This window comes from Anopheles gambiae, chromosome 2 (genome assembly GCF_943734735.2).
Source record: "Anopheles gambiae chromosome 2, idAnoGambNW_F1_1, whole genome shotgun sequence".
In the NCBI taxonomy this organism is placed as follows: domain Eukaryota; kingdom Metazoa; phylum Arthropoda; class Insecta; order Diptera; family Culicidae; genus Anopheles; species Anopheles gambiae.
The window spans coordinates 107987724-108004146 of NC_064601.1; the positions used below are offsets into that span (position 1 = coordinate 107987724).

Below are 16423 nucleotides of genomic sequence, written 5' to 3' on the forward strand. Positions count from 1 at the left end.
ACGAATTTGATTTCCTAAGAAATGTCCTACGCGGACATGCCGGCCTATACAGGCTTTCGAGATTGAATTCATTACCACGCAGTCGGATAGTCAATCCTTGCTACGGGGGGGGACGGTCCTTTCTAGGCTAGAAACCATCACGGGCATGTTATTGAGTAGTTCGAGTTGACAACTGTACCATAGGAACACCACTGATCATATTCGCTTCGTCTATCTTAACAGAAATAACAATGTGTAATTCGGTAAGCTTAATCAATCCAACTGTTCCGGATTAAACCAAATTAATAGATTTACTTCTTTCCAAAAGATTGTTAAACAAAATATTCAAAATGACCTAGTTAATTGGTATGTTGTTTTATGGACTAACCGTTTTCAACATCGATTATTACTGGAGTGTTAGAGTGTGTTAATTTTAGCTTTTTATTTGTACTTATCATTTGACAAAAAACAGGTAGTTTAATTAGATCTATACGTAGAAGCATCTGTATCATGAATGGCAACGAACAATGATTGAAAATTGAATTTGTGTTACTCACATGTTATGTTTTATAATATTGTTTAATTGATTTTTTAAATTTAAGACGATTATTATAATATCATTTCATATGAAAAAGAAATGAATACATTTTGGTAAGGCTGAGTACGAAAATTACACATAAGCGAAAGATTACATAAAACTTATACAAAATCAAAATTATTGATATGTCCAGTACCTAGGAACAATCTAAGGATTTGAAAATTGAAGCTGAATGTTCACGTATGAAACTGCGACCATTTTCTAAGGCGTGAAAGTCATTCCATGCTACGCCCACAACAAAGTCATGCAATAACTTGCCAAACATAAATAAACGAAAGGAAACCACACATTCATGCCCAACTCGTTTCACTTCGTATTTAAGGCCTCATACCCAACTCAAACGCCATCAGTCAACCGACAGCCACAGCTAGATCTGCATCCAACCAATCAACAAACCAAAGAAACCTTCCCAAAATGATGAAGATCACGATCGCCGCCCTCGCCCTGCTGGCCGTAGCCGTTGCTGCTTACGAACATGAGGACTATCATTCGCATCCCAGCTACAAGTTCGAGTATGGCGTAAAGGATCCTCACACCGGAGACCACAAGAGCCAGTGGGAACATCGGGATGGAGATGTCGTCAAGGGAGCATACACTCTGGATGAAGCCGACGGAACCAAGCGAGTGGTTGAGTACTCGTCCGATAAGCACAACGGCTTCCAGGCTCACGTCAAGCGAGTGGGTCATGCTGACCTTCCGGCCGTCTATGGACACCATGAGGCTGGACACTCGTACAGCCATGGACATGGTCATGGACATGGCAGCAGCTACGCCAACGGCAATCTGTACCAGCATCATCACTAAGCAACATTTGTGGTAGCTCGGAATTTGTTCCTGTGATTTGAGGACGAATAAAATTGAGGCTAATAACTTGATTCAAGAAAAAACCATGTAGCTTTATTTTCCATACGCATTGTGATTTTGGCTCATAGTGTTTGCTATTTAATTTGTTATGTTCAGTAGCTGCTCTGATAATTCGAATACATCCTCTCCTTGAGCTGTAATAAGTGTTGAGATAATTTCGGTCTACAAATTTCATAGAAGGAAAAAAACATAGCAAAATGAGAGTGTTAAGCAGCTGAGTAATATTTGACTGTTCCACCAAAAATAATCACAGGATTTCGAATCATATAAGGAAACTAGCTGACCCGACAAACTTAGCTATTCCAAAAAAAATTAAAATATTTTATTATTGATATGTTACTTAGGATAGTTCACGATACAACTATCCCCTAGGATTCGATAATCGAGTGTAAACCGCCAGGCTCCTCACACCAAGTGTCAAAGTGCCGTATACAACACAACAACAATCCTGCTCTTTGTATGGGAGTTAGAAAATCATTTTTAAATTAAATTTAGTGTGACATCTGAACGATTTTTAAGTCTTGAAACCTATTCTCATACCACCATAAGGTGTGTGCAAAGTTTCGTTGAAAATGATCCAGCCGTTTCGGAGTTTGCTCGCAACAAACACCGTGACACGAGATTTTTATATATATAGATAGTGCAATCATTTAGGGGAATGTTGCAAGTTGGTAAGGGGATGTAAGAGGTATACTGTGGAAATTTGCAATCATATAGGCGAGTTTCGTACTTCGGTAGGGGAATTTTGCTGGTCGCGTGGTACAGTCGCCAACTCGTACGACTTAGCAACATGCCCGTCATGGGTTCAACCTCCAAATGGACCGTGCCACCATACGAAGGACTAACTATCCTGTTATGGGGGGTAATCAATTCGTCAATGAAAGCCAGCCCCACAAGTAGCATAGACAGACCCTGACGGACAACGGTTGTTGAGACAAAGAAGAAGAAGAAGAAGAAGAAGAAGAAGAAGAAGAAGAAGAAGAAGAAGAAAGGGAATTATCCAAGCATACTGTCGAAATTTGCAAAAAATATAGGGGAGTGTTGCAACCCCTGGATAAGTAAGTAAATTGCAACCGACTAGGAGAACTTTGCAAGCATACTGTGGAGCTATCATTAGACAGTTGTAGCTGGTGTAAAAAGTTGATACGATAAGTTTTTTCTTATAATGTAAGAAAACCAAAAATTTTAAGTTGATATAACACGTGACGCAATATAGCCAAATGGACATGGCTATGGCCATTTATCAACAAAACGACAAACGACATAAACACACCGGGGTAATAAGGATCATAACAACATCTATTAAGTAATAGTTAACAATTTTGTGCACGTGTCATTAAATGTTTTATCTTCCTATCTGTCGACTAACTGTGATGAATTGCATTTTCAAATCTTTAAAAAAAAACTTTAAAAGCTAATATACATTTTACGACAAACACAATAACATAGACTCATAAAGCACCATACGTTAAAATAATATACCCAATTTGTCCGAAACATGACTGCCTATTTTATCTCACGCAAAGCATTTTCATGTTTTTTAGTATTATTATTCAAAAGACACATTCAGTGTTTCTGCTTTTTACAGACAAATCGTACAGAAATAGATATGGATCTATAAAAATATTCTACATAAAACTTTTACTATTCTTGTAAAATAATGTTTAAATAAAGGATCCTCATTTTGCAACACATGCCCATTTTGCACCTTTTTCATATAATTGGCAAGAAAGTGTAATTTAAGATTAAGTTTCTACCCAACACTTGTAATTTTTCGGCACTATTATTTTATTAAACATTACCATTTAAGCCAAAGGTTATAGTTTTATTTCGCTTTTTTTTAATGAAGGAATATGAAATGAAAAGAAAATTGAGTAAAAAATAGTCAATAGAACCTTAAGATTAAAAAAATTGTTCAGAACACTAACGTATGGTACAGCGACCATTTCTTATGCTTTGCGTTTCTTTTAATGTAACGCCAACATGCAAGGTCATGCAATAGCTTGCCAAACATAAACAAACGAAAGGAAACCACACATTCATGCCCAACTCGTTTCACTTCGTATTTAAGCCCTCATACCCAACTCAAACGCCATCAGTCAACCGACAGCCACAGCTCAACCTGCATCCAACCAATCCACAAACCAAAGAACTCTTCCCAAAATGATGAAGATCACGATCGCCGCCCTCGCTCTGCTGGCTGTAGCCGTTGCTGCTTACGAACATGAGGACTATCATTCGCATCCCAGCTACAAGTTCGAGTATGGAGTAAAGGATCCTCACACCGGAGACCACAAGAGCCAGTGGGAACATCGGGATGGAGATGCCGTCAAGGGAGCATACACTCTGGATGAAGCCGACGGAACCAAGCGAGTGGTTGAGTACTCGTCCGATAAGCACAACGGCTTCCAGGCTCACGTCAAGCGTGTGGGTCATGCTCACCACCCGGAAGTGTATGGACACCATGACGCTGGACACTCGCACAGCCATGGACACGGTCATGGACATGGCAGCAGCTACGCCAACGGCAACCTGTACCAGCATCATCACTAAGGAGTATCTGTGATATATCCGTTTTGGTTCTGTTGAACATGAGAAGAATAAACATGAAATATTCTAAAAATTAAATTGTTTTGGCTGATACAACTCACCATTATACTTTTAAGCAATCTTTTCATCGTTAAGAAATACTATTGATAATAAAAACGATCGCACAAGTCCTGCGGGAAATTTCACTGGCGTGTTCAACGTGTTAACACTGAGTCTGTCATGGCTATCATATATGATAGCCAGTTATATTCCCTGGTGGGCCATGGCTATCATATATGATAGCCAAGGAGTATTGATTTTAAATGTTAATATCTTGTAACAGATAGGGGGTATTACCATGAAATTCTGCAAAAAGATATACGAAATGTTATGTTGTTGCTTACATGATCAATATTTCCTTTTCATCAATTAAGCATCTTCATGAAAACTAATCTAAACATACCATCAAACTAATGTTTTGTCGATTTAACGATCGAAGCAAAGAAAAAAAGAAGCACAACAAGGAATTAATCAAAATTGTATTAAAATCCTCATTCTAATAACCTTTTTGTTTGTTAATATACAATTACATTTCCCTAAGAAAATGTCAGCCATAAAAAATGTTAACCAAAAATGGCTGGCTCCCAGGGAAACATAACCAAAAATGATCTGGCACTCAAAGTATAAAAAGCGTAAATGGAACAATGAAAATCAAAATACACATAGGATAAGTTGCAAATTCGAGACATAGATAACACAAAATCATTAGAGCTAAACTATCGCTTCTTAAAATCAAGACTCTAGAACTCATGTTGTCTAAGTGTAGTACCTAATAGTTTGTAGCCAAGAAACAAAGGGTTATTAAAACGTTTAAAGATACCATGGTATACTTTTCAACCGAGATCGTCAGACAGTTTTCATACCATCACCACGTTATGTCTGTCCGCTCCTGTAGTTCTATTCTGTAAAATGAATTAAGTTTTGAAAAGAAATTGAAATTAAATTAAATGGTATTGTGATAGCATAAAATTTTTAATCGTCTCAGGAACGTGCAGTTGCTATGCAATGATCGATCGATAAAATGAGATTGGTTGTACAGCTAGACTATTTTAAACATGAGTGATTAAAGTAATTATAGCTGTACGCAAAAGAAACACCGTAGTGGAAATTGTTATTGAGTCTAAATTAATCAATTATGCAACATGGAAATTAAGTGACTTTTGCTAGAGTAATAGCTAAAATGCCGCTCAAAACGGCATGTGCCACTTTCACACACATGGTCACTAATCATGAGAAATCGTACGACACCAACGGTGAGTAACTTTGGCCATTTCAGGAAATAGTGAAGCGTGAAATCGCTTGAACTTCAAATTCTTGCTGCCACATATCTAACTCAGCGAATGAAGAAAAGAGACAGCGTTCAGTTTCGTTTGGCAGTTTCGTGTGAATTGTGAAGGCAAGGTTGATTTGTGGACTGTTTGAGTTCATTGCGCCATTCGCTACGTTAGATTGGATCGATGGCATGGTTTACTATTGACACACCTCTACCATTTACATCATTTTTGAATACATGGAAACGCAGTGAACACAAGCTTCCGTATTATAGTTTCTTTAAATTTGTATTATTATTTGAATAAAACGGACTGTTATTCAAGAAATACAATCCAAAAAATATTGATGTTTTTTTCTTCAATATTAACTATCAATTGCAAGACTTGTATTTTATGTGAGGACGTTTCATGTCATCACTCAATAATTTGTAAATTTGTGTATTGTGTTTTGAAAATGCTGGTTTTGAAATTGTAAAAATTACGCACCGTGAATTGATTCAAGTTTATTGGATAATAAAATCTCAAAAACTGAACACAGGCAGACATTATAACTCAATTATGAAGACGGTGTTTTCTTCAAAATTACATTAAAGATTCAAAGAAACAGAATTTCACAACACAGTTAGAAGGATTATTTTAGTATCAAATACTTTTGACTTGTTTCGATTGTTTCAGTACTAATACAGGGTTTCCATTATTCATTGGTTGATTATTTATTGGAAGTTTTTAAGCTCGTCTAACGATTCAATCATCATATCCCATAAATATTTGTTCGCTCTCACAATTAATTGCTATTATCTCGTTGCACATTAAAACACTTTAAACAAAATAATCCTGGAAAGCATAAACAATCTTTCCAACACACCAAAATCATATGCGATGAAGTAAATAAAAACCTTAGGTAAGCCTGAAAATCAGGGTGTCATAAATAATTGACAAAAACATAAAAGAAAAGTAGATTTGAGTAAATTCTACAATTTATTTTCAGTCAAACTCAAACAATACAATCTCAGATGATCCTCAGTGATGGTGCTGGTACAGGTTGCCGTTGGCGTAGCTGCTGCCATGTCCATGACCGTGTCCATGGCTGTACGAGTGTCCAGCCTCATGGTGTCCATACACTTCCGGGTGGTGAGCATGACCCACACGCTTGACGTGAGCCTGGAAGCCGTTGTGCTTATCGGACGAGTACTCAACCACTCGCTTGGTTCCATCGGCTTCATCCAGAGTGTACGCTCCCTTGACGACATCTCCGTCGCGATGTTCCCACTGGCTCTTGTGGTCTCCGGTGTGAGGATCCTTTACGCCATACTCGAACTTGTAGCTGGGATGCGAATGATAGTCCTCATATTCGTAAGCAGCAACGGCTACGGCCAGTAGAGCGAGGGCGGCGATCGTGATCTTCATCATTTTGGGAAGGGTTCTTTGGTTTGTGGATTGGTTGGATGTTGTTCGAGCTGTGGCTGTCGGTTAACTGATGGCGTTTGAGTTGAGTATGAGGCTTTAAATACGAGGCGAAACGAGTTGGGCATGAATTTGTGGTTTCCTTTCGTTTGTTTATGTTTGGCAAGTTATTGCATGACCTTGCATGTGGGCGTAGCATGGAATGACTTTCACGCCTTAGAAAATAGTCGCAGTTTCATACGTGAACATTCAGCTTTAATTTTCAAATCCTTACATTGTTCCTAGGTAACGGACATATGAATAATTTTGATTTTGTATAAGTTTTACGTGATCGTTCGCTTATGTGTTATGTCCGTGTTCTGCCTTACCAAAATTTATTCATTTCTTTTTCATAAGAATTGATATGATAATATTCGACTTAAATATTATTGATAAATTAAACAACAGTATAAAACATAACATGTGATGAACACAAATTCAATCTTCAATCATTGTTCTTTGCCATTCATAATACAGATGCTTCTACATGTAGATCTAATTAAACTACCTGTTTTTTGTCAAATGATAATTACAAATAAAAAGCTAAAATCAACACACTCTAACACTCCTGTAATAATCGATGTTGAAAACGGTTTGACCATAAAACAACATATCAATTAACTAGGTCATTTTGAATATTTTGTTTAACAATCTTTTGGAAAGAAGTAAATCTATTAATTGGGTTTAATCCGGAACAGTTGGATTGATTAAGCTTACCAAATTACACATTGTTATTTCTGTTAAGATAGACGAAGCTAATATGATCAGCGGTGTTCCTATGGTACAGTTGTCAACTCGAACTACTCAATAACATGCCCGTGATGGGTTCAAGCCTAGAAAGGACCGTCCCCCCCGTAGCAAGGATTGACTATCCGACTGCGTGGTAATGAATTCAATCTCGAAAGCCTGTATAGGCCGGCATGTCCGTGTAGGACATTTCTTAGGAAATCAAATTCGTTCGGACTGTCAGCATACGCATCCTACAAATATATTCATCTTCTCAATTCAACAGCATGCATGATCAAACGCCGGTTTCAACCAGTTCACTCTTTAAAATGTTTCGCATAAGTTTGATCTATGTGACAAAAAGACTGAACTTCCTCAAGCGGTGGTCAAAGACCCGCGTGATCAGCGCGAGTTTGATCACAATACACCAAATTGTGGAAAGTTAATAAACAGAAGGAAATGTACGATTTAAAAATAAAGTAAAAAGTTGTTCCATCGATACAATAACCAAACAAGATACACCAGATATATTAACGAAAACAATGAGCAAAAATCCTAATGGTCATGCAAAGTAAAACAACAGAGATTTGTTGAGTATCATCAAGCTAACATATCAGCCTCAATTTTATTTGTCTTTCAATCACAGGAACAAATTCCGAGCTACCACAAATGTTGCTTAGTGATGATGCTGGTACAGGTTGCCGTTGGCGTAGCTGCTGCCATGTCCATGACCGTGTCCATGGCTGTACGAGTGTCCAGCCTCATGGTGTCCATAGACGGCCGGATGGTCAGCATGACCCACTCGCTTGACGTGAGCCTGGAAGCCGTTGTGCTTATCGGACGAGTACTCAACCACTCGCTTGGTTCCGTCGGCTTCATCTAGAGTGTATGCTCCCTTGACGACATCTCCATCCCGATGTTCCCACTGGCTCTTGTGGTCTCCGGTGTGAGGATCCTTTACGCCATACTTGAACTTGTAGCTGGGATGCGAATGATAGTCCTCATGTTCGTAAGCAGCAACGGCGACGGCCAGCAGAGCGAGGGCGGCGATCGTGATCTTCATCATTTTGGGAAGGTTTCTTTGGTTTGTGGATTGGTTGGATGTTGATCGAGCTGTGGCTGGCGGTGGACTGATGGCGTTTGAGTTTGGTATGAGGCCTTAAATACGAAGCGAAAGTGGTTGGGCATGAATGTGTGGTTTCCTTTCGTTTGTTTATGTTTGGCAAATTATTGCATGACCTTGCAAGGCTGTATGGAAATTCTTGAATTGTATTTTTGGGATCTTTTGCAATAAATTTGTAAAATGAATTTGTTTGACGAAGTCTACCTTGGGTAGTTTAGTTTGTTTGATTCGCTAAATAACATTAAAATTAAAGCTCATCTGCAAGAACATATAATGCAGACATGGATCTTTTGAAATTACTAACGATTGTTGTGTTTAATTGTTGAAGTTAGTGTTAAAAAAACTACGCTCAATGAGGTAAATGGATGCGATGGGAGCGTTAAACTCCCACACATATAAAATGATTCCAATTACTAGACTGACAAATTTGTTTAAAATTACCTGACAATCATTATGTTCAAAGATTGTTTTGTTATGTTTATTTAATTATATATAAATCATGAATAAAATACATTTGAACAACATATTAAGCGTGATAAGATGTTGATTTATTTTTGAATAGTGTATTCGTACATATCGTTTATTTGTTTTCCTGGAGCAGGACCGATTTGAATAGAAGTACTTTTAATGAGTGTATAATATTTCAATTCATGCATAAATATTGAATACGAAGTTGTTTTAGTTATGCAAATTGATTCATTATGGTATTTTGAAGGATTATCATTCATTATGGAAGGATTCATTATGGCGTTTTGCTAGTATTTTGTTTATTTGGTTTCAATACATAATGAAGTCATCCAGCCTAGCGATACCAATATAAGTTTCACCAGTATTTATTTTTCTCTAACTATTCGCACTCCGTGTAATATGAAAATTACACGTAGTGGAAGATATTTTTCAAATACAGAATATATCAGTTTATTGTCATCATAGCGATTTGGTTTTTTTTATTTAAAAATTGATCATTAGTTTGCTTAATGAATGATTTTTAGAAATCAGGTTTCGATTTAAGAATACAGATTTATTGAGTTCTTTTTATTGCTTCTCTGATTCTTTAAAAAATTTAAACTAGTGGCAGTTATGGCAGTCATTAGAAAAGTCATTAAAAATTTTTCTTACATAAAAGGCAATTTAAACATAAGTGGCAAAACCGATTTTAAGGCCTGTCAGCAATCATATTTGAGAAACAATTGAAATATTACTCGGCATCATTTTCATTCATGATGGTAATCATTTATGAATCCTTAGTCAAACAAAAGTGAAGTAAACTATAATTGGTAAATTATTCTATACCAAAAACAATATTTATAATGCGCTGCAAAAATATACATTTCCGATATCGCTTGGGTAAAGAAAGCACAGACTATCACACCAAAGAAAGTTTATGATGAAAATGTCTAAGTGTTCCTATAAAATGTAGATTGATTGTAGCAAACAAAATACGCAAATTTATAACTGAAAAGGTAACTTTATTCATTCGTATTTACAGGAACTGAAACGGAACTATCACAGATAGCTATCAATGATGATGCTGGTACAGGTTGCCGTTGGCGTAGCTGCTGCCATGTCCATGGCCGTGTCCATGGCTGTACGAGTGTCCAGCCTCATGGTGTCCATAGACGGCCGGATGGTCAGCATGACCCACTCGCTTGACGTGAGCCTGGAAGCCGTTGTGCTTATCGGACGAGTACTCAACCACTCGCTTGGTTCCGTCGGCTTCATCCAGAGTGTATGCTCCCTTGACGACATCTCCATCCCGATGTTCCCACTGGCTCTTGTGGTCTCCGGTGTGAGGATCCTTTACTCCATACTCGAACTTGTAGCTGGGATGCGAATGATAGTCCTCATGCTCGTAAGCAGCAACGGCTACGGCCAGCAGGGCGAGGGCGGCGATCGTGATCTTCATCATTTTGGGAAGGTTTCTTTGATTTTGGATTGGTTGGATGCAGATTGAGCTGTGGCGACTGACTGTTGGCTTTAGGATTGGGTATGACGGCTTATATATGAATCGAAGCGAGTAGGGCACGAATGTGTGTTTTCCTTTCGTTTGCTATGATTTTGTTCATGATTGAGTGACCTTGCATTAACGTTTGGAAAGCCGTTCGTTTGGCAAACCTTTTGTGTGGATTTGAGTGAATAATTTTATATGTTTTTTTTTACTTTTTTTCTTATTGATAGTATAGTAGCTATGAAATTATTAATTGTATTTTCAGATTCTTTTAAGAGCATGAATTATTGTTTAAGTTTATGTATGTCATTCTTCTCTATCTTGTTTGAACATTTTCATTTAAATTCGTCAAAATATGTTTTTGGAGTACCAAAAAGCTTTTTTGATATATTCTGAACATTTTTTGATGACAAATAACATAACAAAGTTTAAAAAACCCATCAAAACCTTACAGGCCAAGTAAATTAAGCTTTTAAAAAGTAATTAGTTATTTATAACAACAATCATTACAATAATTATTGATTGGGGTTACTTATTCCATACAAAAGAAATGTAGGTGAAGGTGGTACTGTGAAGGGAAGTTTAAAGCTTTAATAGATCCATATGAAATATAAGCTTTTTCGATGTAGATTTGCTAGTTTATCTAGTTTATTAGTTTGCCCTATCTAAATTGGATGAAATTGTACTAGATTCAACCAGCGTTCTTTCTACATCAGAAAGGTTAAACATAGAGCCCGCGTGCGACATGCGGCCTGCGAAGCCTTTCAATCCGGCCCGCGCAGAACTTTGGCAGTTATTTGGATGAAACTGAAGAAAATTTTTTATTACGTGACAGTAAAAATGGATGTACTAATTTTTATCCACTGAGGAAGAAAATTTCACCACCCAGTCTCAATAGTTCGATTAACAAAGTGTGAAGTAAGTTTCGCATAGTGGCTGTTTAGAAGAAGGTATCCGCGAAGATGGCATGTAGCATGTGTTTTAGTTCTTGTTTGCTGGCGACTCCCCAAAGTCGATCTTATATTTTCCCATATTTTCACCCATTTTTTTACTTTGAGGCTTTCAGGAAAATTCGGAAAGCATGTATCGGAATAACACTTTCTTCACTTCATTGATGAGGGTTACTATTTAGCTACGCTTTTGCAAACATCAGGCCGATTTCTTTAAAAACTCGAAAAACCAAGTACATCAAAAAGGCGTGAATTGTATGCAACCGATTGGAAGTTGGTAGTCTCTTTTTCTTAAAAAAAGGTCACATATCTAGCTAATATTTGAGGATATAGTGCTAACATGATGAGTTATCATTATTAGTCATTAGCGTTGTCAAAATGCAGCATTTGTTGTTCGTGTGTCGATATGTTGAGGCGATATACGAGGTTTCAAAGAATCGTCCAGGTAGCCTATCTGGAGTATTACATAAGAACGATAAATTGTCCGAGTAAGGGAAACCGCCTTCAAAGTTAAGTATGGGTAAATGTAAACTGCTTTACGTAGTTTAATTGTATTTCTATATTTCTTATTTCTACACAATTAACGAAGTGGAGTATTTGTTATCAAAAGTTTTATAGGTTTTATACTCACTACGAAAAAATTTAGATACAATTCTAGCTCAAAGAATAAGTCCTTAATGATTTTCGCCGATGGAAAGCACCATGTGGTGTAGTGGGTGATGGGGAAAACAGAAAAAAAATCAAAAACTTAAATTTCTTAATGTTAAATTTTAGTATAAAAAGGTGGAACTTTATTCACCAAAAATTGTCCACTCAAACCCCCCTCCCCTCTCGCTACCCAACACCGCTCAACTGCGGCCTACGGGAATATTTTCTTCTCTAATCCAGCCCGCGATACTGAACGAGTTTGACTCAATCATCTCAATAACTTTAACTAATAATCTGTAAAAATACATTTTAGCTTCTCTTTGCATTCTTTTATTTAAATCACAAAATAAGGAACTTTCTCGCATCAAGTACATCTATATCCTAATGATGATGCTGGTACAGGTTGCCGTTGGCGTAGCTGCTGGCATGTCCATGACCGTGTCCACCGAACGAATGGCCAGCCTCATGGTGTCCATACACTTCCGGATGGTGAGCATGGCCCACTCGCTTGACGTGAGCCTGGAAGCCGTTGTGCTTATCGGAAGTGTATTCAACTACTCGCTCAGTTCCGTCGGCCTCGTGAAGGGTATATGCTCCCTTGACGACATCTCCATCCCGATGTTCCCACTGGCTCTTGTGATCTCCGGTGTGAGGATCCTTTACTCCATACTCGAACTTGTAGCTGGGATGCGAATGGTAGTCCTCGTGCTCGTAAGCAGCAACGGCTACGGCCAGCAGGGTGAGGGCGGCGATCGTGATCTTCATCATTTTCGAGTGATTGACTTCAATACTTCACAAAGAACGTTTCCGTATTGTTAAAGCTTCACAAGCCGACTGTTGCTGTTTGGTGAATTAGCCAGTTCTTAAATACCACCCACGACTCTCACAAACGCGGTCGCTCTTACTAAACCATTTGTTGCGTGGCGTAATCGAAAACGCACAGCCTTGCATAGAATTAACACGAAATCAACCAAAAACCACGCATGCTTTCGAGCTGCTGGTGGTGGGTTTTGGTCTACAGTATTTCACCAACTCACTTTCTGATTTTCATGCCACGTATAGGTAGGGAATCATTTATTGGTTTGCTCGAATTAAAGCAATATATCTGCTCATATCTCTCATGAAGCAATGCTGGCTCACCGAGTGGCTTTCCGCAATGTGCATACTGAAACTGTGTATTATACGTTAAAATTGTTCTAAACAATGTTTAAAGGGTGTTTGATGCAGAGCTTTCATTAAATTTACCATTACCGTTAGACAGTTATTTCGAATTATTTCTTTTTGCTTATAAAGTTTTACAAATATTTATTATATATTTAATTCCATAGGGTGTTTAATTTGTTTGTTATTTATGTTTTTGTAGTTTTTTCTCTTTTTTAATGTTATTTTCATTTTGTAGCGTAATTGCTCATTGATTGTTATCTGTTGCATTTGGAATATTAGTTTGCAAATCTTTTCTGAAACATTATTAATATAGGAATCCTTAGCTCATAAAACTCTGAGTAAAGTAGAGTGTGAGGAGGCACAATAACATTGAAATGAATAATTAAATTAATAAATAATTAACCAATCAATGCATTTCAATCATAGGAATAGTTTATTATCAATGTATCAACACATGTTCATAGTTTAGAAAATATACCTGATTTGTATTTTGTCTAATAAACCGAAACGAAAGAATGCCAAGATATTCAATAAATTATGTAAATGTTATAATATAATACCGTACGTTAAGGCATTATACATTCTTGATGTGGTCGAATGCTTACTTACAAAATCATTTAAAATTTAGATACATAGCATATGTAGTATTCGCTTCTGTAATTAGAACATTTGTTCATAACATAGGATAGAACAAATTGCTAACGTTGCCATTCAAAATCAAGGAGATCGACTAAATAAACTGCAATTACGGAATAGTATCAGTGAGCCCAACAAAATGGAACCCTTTGCCGAACCGTGAATAACCTCGTAAAGAGAAGAATAAGAAAAATAACATAACATAAATGTAATTACCGAATAAAAGTCACAGGATTTAGTGCTGTTAATCTTCCTGTTTCATAATACGCCCGTTAGTAATCATGTTTTTAGAAATATCGCATCACACCCTGAAGCATTAAGCCAAAATCGAAGAAATGTCCAAAATCGGTTAAAAAATAAAACATTAGTTTACTTTTTCACGAAAAGTATTTTCATTTTCAACGTTCGAACATGTCAACCATTTTGCGTTTTATCTATTATGATCAAATCATAAAGGAAGACAGTTGAACACATGCACGTACCGTCAGCTTGGAATTTTAAAGCCTTATTGATCTTGGCTACTATTAAACGCAACAAATTCATCACAGTATTTCTAAACACACGTTTAACAACTAGCGTTCTCATATATGTGATTAGTTCTAACGATGGTCGGATAGTTGTTGATCTCATTAGGGCAATGTTCACAAAAAATTGAAACACAAACATTACAACAAAATGTGCTTTTCCTGCTAATGAAACATAAAATGGTCCAACAAAACAGGGAAAAACACAGCAACGAAAATAAAAACCAAATATCCTTAGCAATTCAACTTCATTTATTCACAAATGTTCTTTAGTGATGGTGCTGGTACAGGTTGCCGTTAGCGTAGCTGCTGCCATGTCCATGCCCGTGCCCATGGCTGTACGAGTGTCCAGCCTCATGGTGTCCATAGACGGCCGGATGGTCAGCATGACCCACACGCTTGACGTGAGCCTGGAAGCCGTTGTGCTTATCGGACGAGTACTCAACCACTCGCTTGGTTCCGTCGGCTTCATCCAGAGTGTATGCTCCCTTGACGACATCTCCATCCCGATGTTCCCACTGGCTCTTGTGATCTCCGGTGTGAGGATCCTTTACGCCATACTCGAACTTGTAGCTGGGATGCGAATGATAGTCTTCATGTTCGTAAGCTGCAACGGCTACAGCCAGCAGAGCGAGGGCGGCGATCGTGATCTTCATCATTTTGGGAAGGTTTCTTTGGTTTGTGGATTGGTTGGATGTTGATCGAGCTGTGGCTGGCGGTTAACTGATGGCGTTTGAGTTGGGTATGAGGGCTTAAATACGAAGCGAAGCGAGTTGGGCATGAATGTGCGGTTTCCTCTCGTTTGTTTATGTTTGGCAAGTTATTGCATGACCTTGCATGTGGGTGTAGCATGGGAATGACTTTCACGCCTTAGAAAATGGTCGCAGTTTCACACGTGAACATTCAGCTTTAATTTTCAAATCCTTACATTGTTCCTAGGTCACGGACATAAGAATAATTTTGATTTTGTATAAGTTTTACGTAATCTTTCGCTTATGTGTAATTTCTGTGTACTGCCTCACCAAAAAGTATTCATTTCTTTTCCATAAGAAATGATATGATACCATTCGACTAAAATGTTAACAATCAATCAAACAACAGTATAAAACATAACATGTGATGAACACAAATTCAATCTTCAATCATTGTTCTTTGCCATTCATAATACAGATGCTTCTACATGTAGATCTAATTAAACTACCTGTTTTTTGTCAAATGATAAGTACAAATAAAAAGCTAAAATCAACACACTCTAACACTCCTGTAATAATCGATGTTGAAAACGGTTTGACCATAAAACAACATACCAATTAACTAGGTCATTTTGAATATTTTGTTTAACAATCTTTTGGAAAGAAGTAAATCTATGAATTGGGTTTAATCCGGAACAGTTGGATTGATTAAGCTTACCGAATTACACATTGTTATTTCTGTTAAGATTGACGAAGCTAATATGATCAGTGGTGTTCCTATGGTACAGTTATCAACTCGAACTACTCAATAACATGCCCGTGATGGGTTCTAGCCTAGAAAGGACCGTCCCCCCCCGTAGCAAGGATTGACTATCCGACTGCGTGGTAATGAATTCAATCTCGAAAGCCTGTATAGGCCGGCATGTCCGCGTAGGACATTTCTTAGGAAATCAAATTCGTTCGGACTGTCAGCATACGCATCCTACAAATATATTCATCTTCTCAATTCAACAGCATGCATGATCAAACGCCGGTTTCAACCAGTTCACTCTTTCAAATGTTTCGCATAAGTTTTACCTATGTCACAAAAAGACTGAACTTCCTCAAGCGGTGGTCAAAGACCCGTGTGATCAGCGCGAGTTTGATCACAATACACCAAATTGTGGAAAGTTAATAAACAGAAGGAAAAGTACGATTTAAAAATAAAGTAAAAAGTTGTTCCATCGATACAATTACCAAACAAGATACACCAGATATGATAACAAAAA

General features: G+C 37.5%; 5 protein-coding genes across 5 annotated transcripts; 2 read left to right on the forward strand and 3 right to left on the reverse strand.

The window, feature by feature from the left end:
• The first annotated feature begins 953 nt into the window (after positions 1-953).
• Positions 954-1486, forward strand: LOC5667281 (cuticle protein 19). The gene has a single exon (XM_001688076.2). It carries the CDS (start codon positions 992-994, stop codon positions 1379-1381), a length of 390 nt encoding a protein of 129 aa, XP_001688128.2. The 5' UTR covers positions 954-991; the 3' UTR covers positions 1382-1486.
• Positions 1487-3531: 2045 nt separating this feature from the next.
• LOC5667282 (cuticle protein 19) lies at positions 3532-4069 on the forward strand. Its single transcript, XM_001688075.2, has one exon. It carries the CDS (start codon positions 3605-3607, stop codon positions 3992-3994), a length of 390 nt encoding a protein of 129 aa, XP_001688127.2. The 5' UTR covers positions 3532-3604; the 3' UTR covers positions 3995-4069.
• Positions 4070-6256: 2187 nt separating this feature from the next.
• LOC5667283 (cuticle protein 19) lies at positions 6257-6790 on the reverse strand. The gene has a single exon (XM_001688074.2). It carries the CDS (start codon positions 6709-6711, stop codon positions 6322-6324), a length of 390 nt encoding a protein of 129 aa, XP_001688126.2. The 5' UTR covers positions 6712-6790; the 3' UTR covers positions 6257-6321.
• Positions 6791-8056: 1266 nt separating this feature from the next.
• Positions 8057-10579, reverse strand: LOC5667274 (uncharacterized). The gene is made up of 2 exons (XM_061640537.1): positions 10121-10579; positions 8057-8628 (listed from the first exon to the last, which is right to left on the reverse strand). The coding sequence occupies exons 1-2, from the start codon at positions 10500-10502 to the stop codon at positions 8147-8149; spliced, it is 864 nt and encodes a 287-aa protein (XP_061496521.1). The 5' UTR covers positions 10503-10579; the 3' UTR covers positions 8057-8146.
• A 1863-nt stretch (positions 10580-12442) lies between these two features.
• Positions 12443-15188, reverse strand: LOC4576703 (histidine-rich glycoprotein). The gene is made up of 2 exons (XM_001237144.3): positions 14740-15188; positions 12443-12929 (listed from the first exon to the last, which is right to left on the reverse strand). Exons 1-2 carry the CDS (start codon positions 15120-15122, stop codon positions 12521-12523), a joined length of 792 nt encoding a protein of 263 aa, XP_001237145.3. The 5' UTR covers positions 15123-15188; the 3' UTR covers positions 12443-12520.
• Between the last annotated feature and the right edge of the window lie 1235 nt (positions 15189-16423).

Coding starts and splice junctions, on each gene's coding strand:
- LOC5667281 (XM_001688076.2), top strand. CDS start 992: ATGATGAAGATCACGATCGCCGCCCTCGCCCTGCTGGCCGTAGCCGTT.
- LOC5667282 (XM_001688075.2), top strand. CDS start 3,605: ATGATGAAGATCACGATCGCCGCCCTCGCTCTGCTGGCTGTAGCCGTT.
- LOC5667283 (XM_001688074.2), bottom strand. CDS start 6,711: ATGATGAAGATCACGATCGCCGCCCTCGCTCTACTGGCCGTAGCCGTT.
- LOC5667274 (XM_061640537.1), bottom strand. CDS start 10,502: ATGATGAAGATCACGATCGCCGCCCTCGCCCTGCTGGCCGTAGCCGTT. Junction 8,629..10,120: donor CGGCAACCTGTACCAGCATC/ATCATTGATAGC, acceptor TTCGTATTTAAG/GCCTCATACCAAACTCAAAC.
- LOC4576703 (XM_001237144.3), bottom strand. CDS start 15,122: ATGATGAAGATCACGATCGCCGCCCTCGCTCTGCTGGCTGTAGCCGTT. Junction 12,930..14,739: donor GGCAACCTGTACCAGCACCA/TCACTAAAGAAC, acceptor TTCTTTGTGAAG/TATTGAAGTCAATCACTCGA.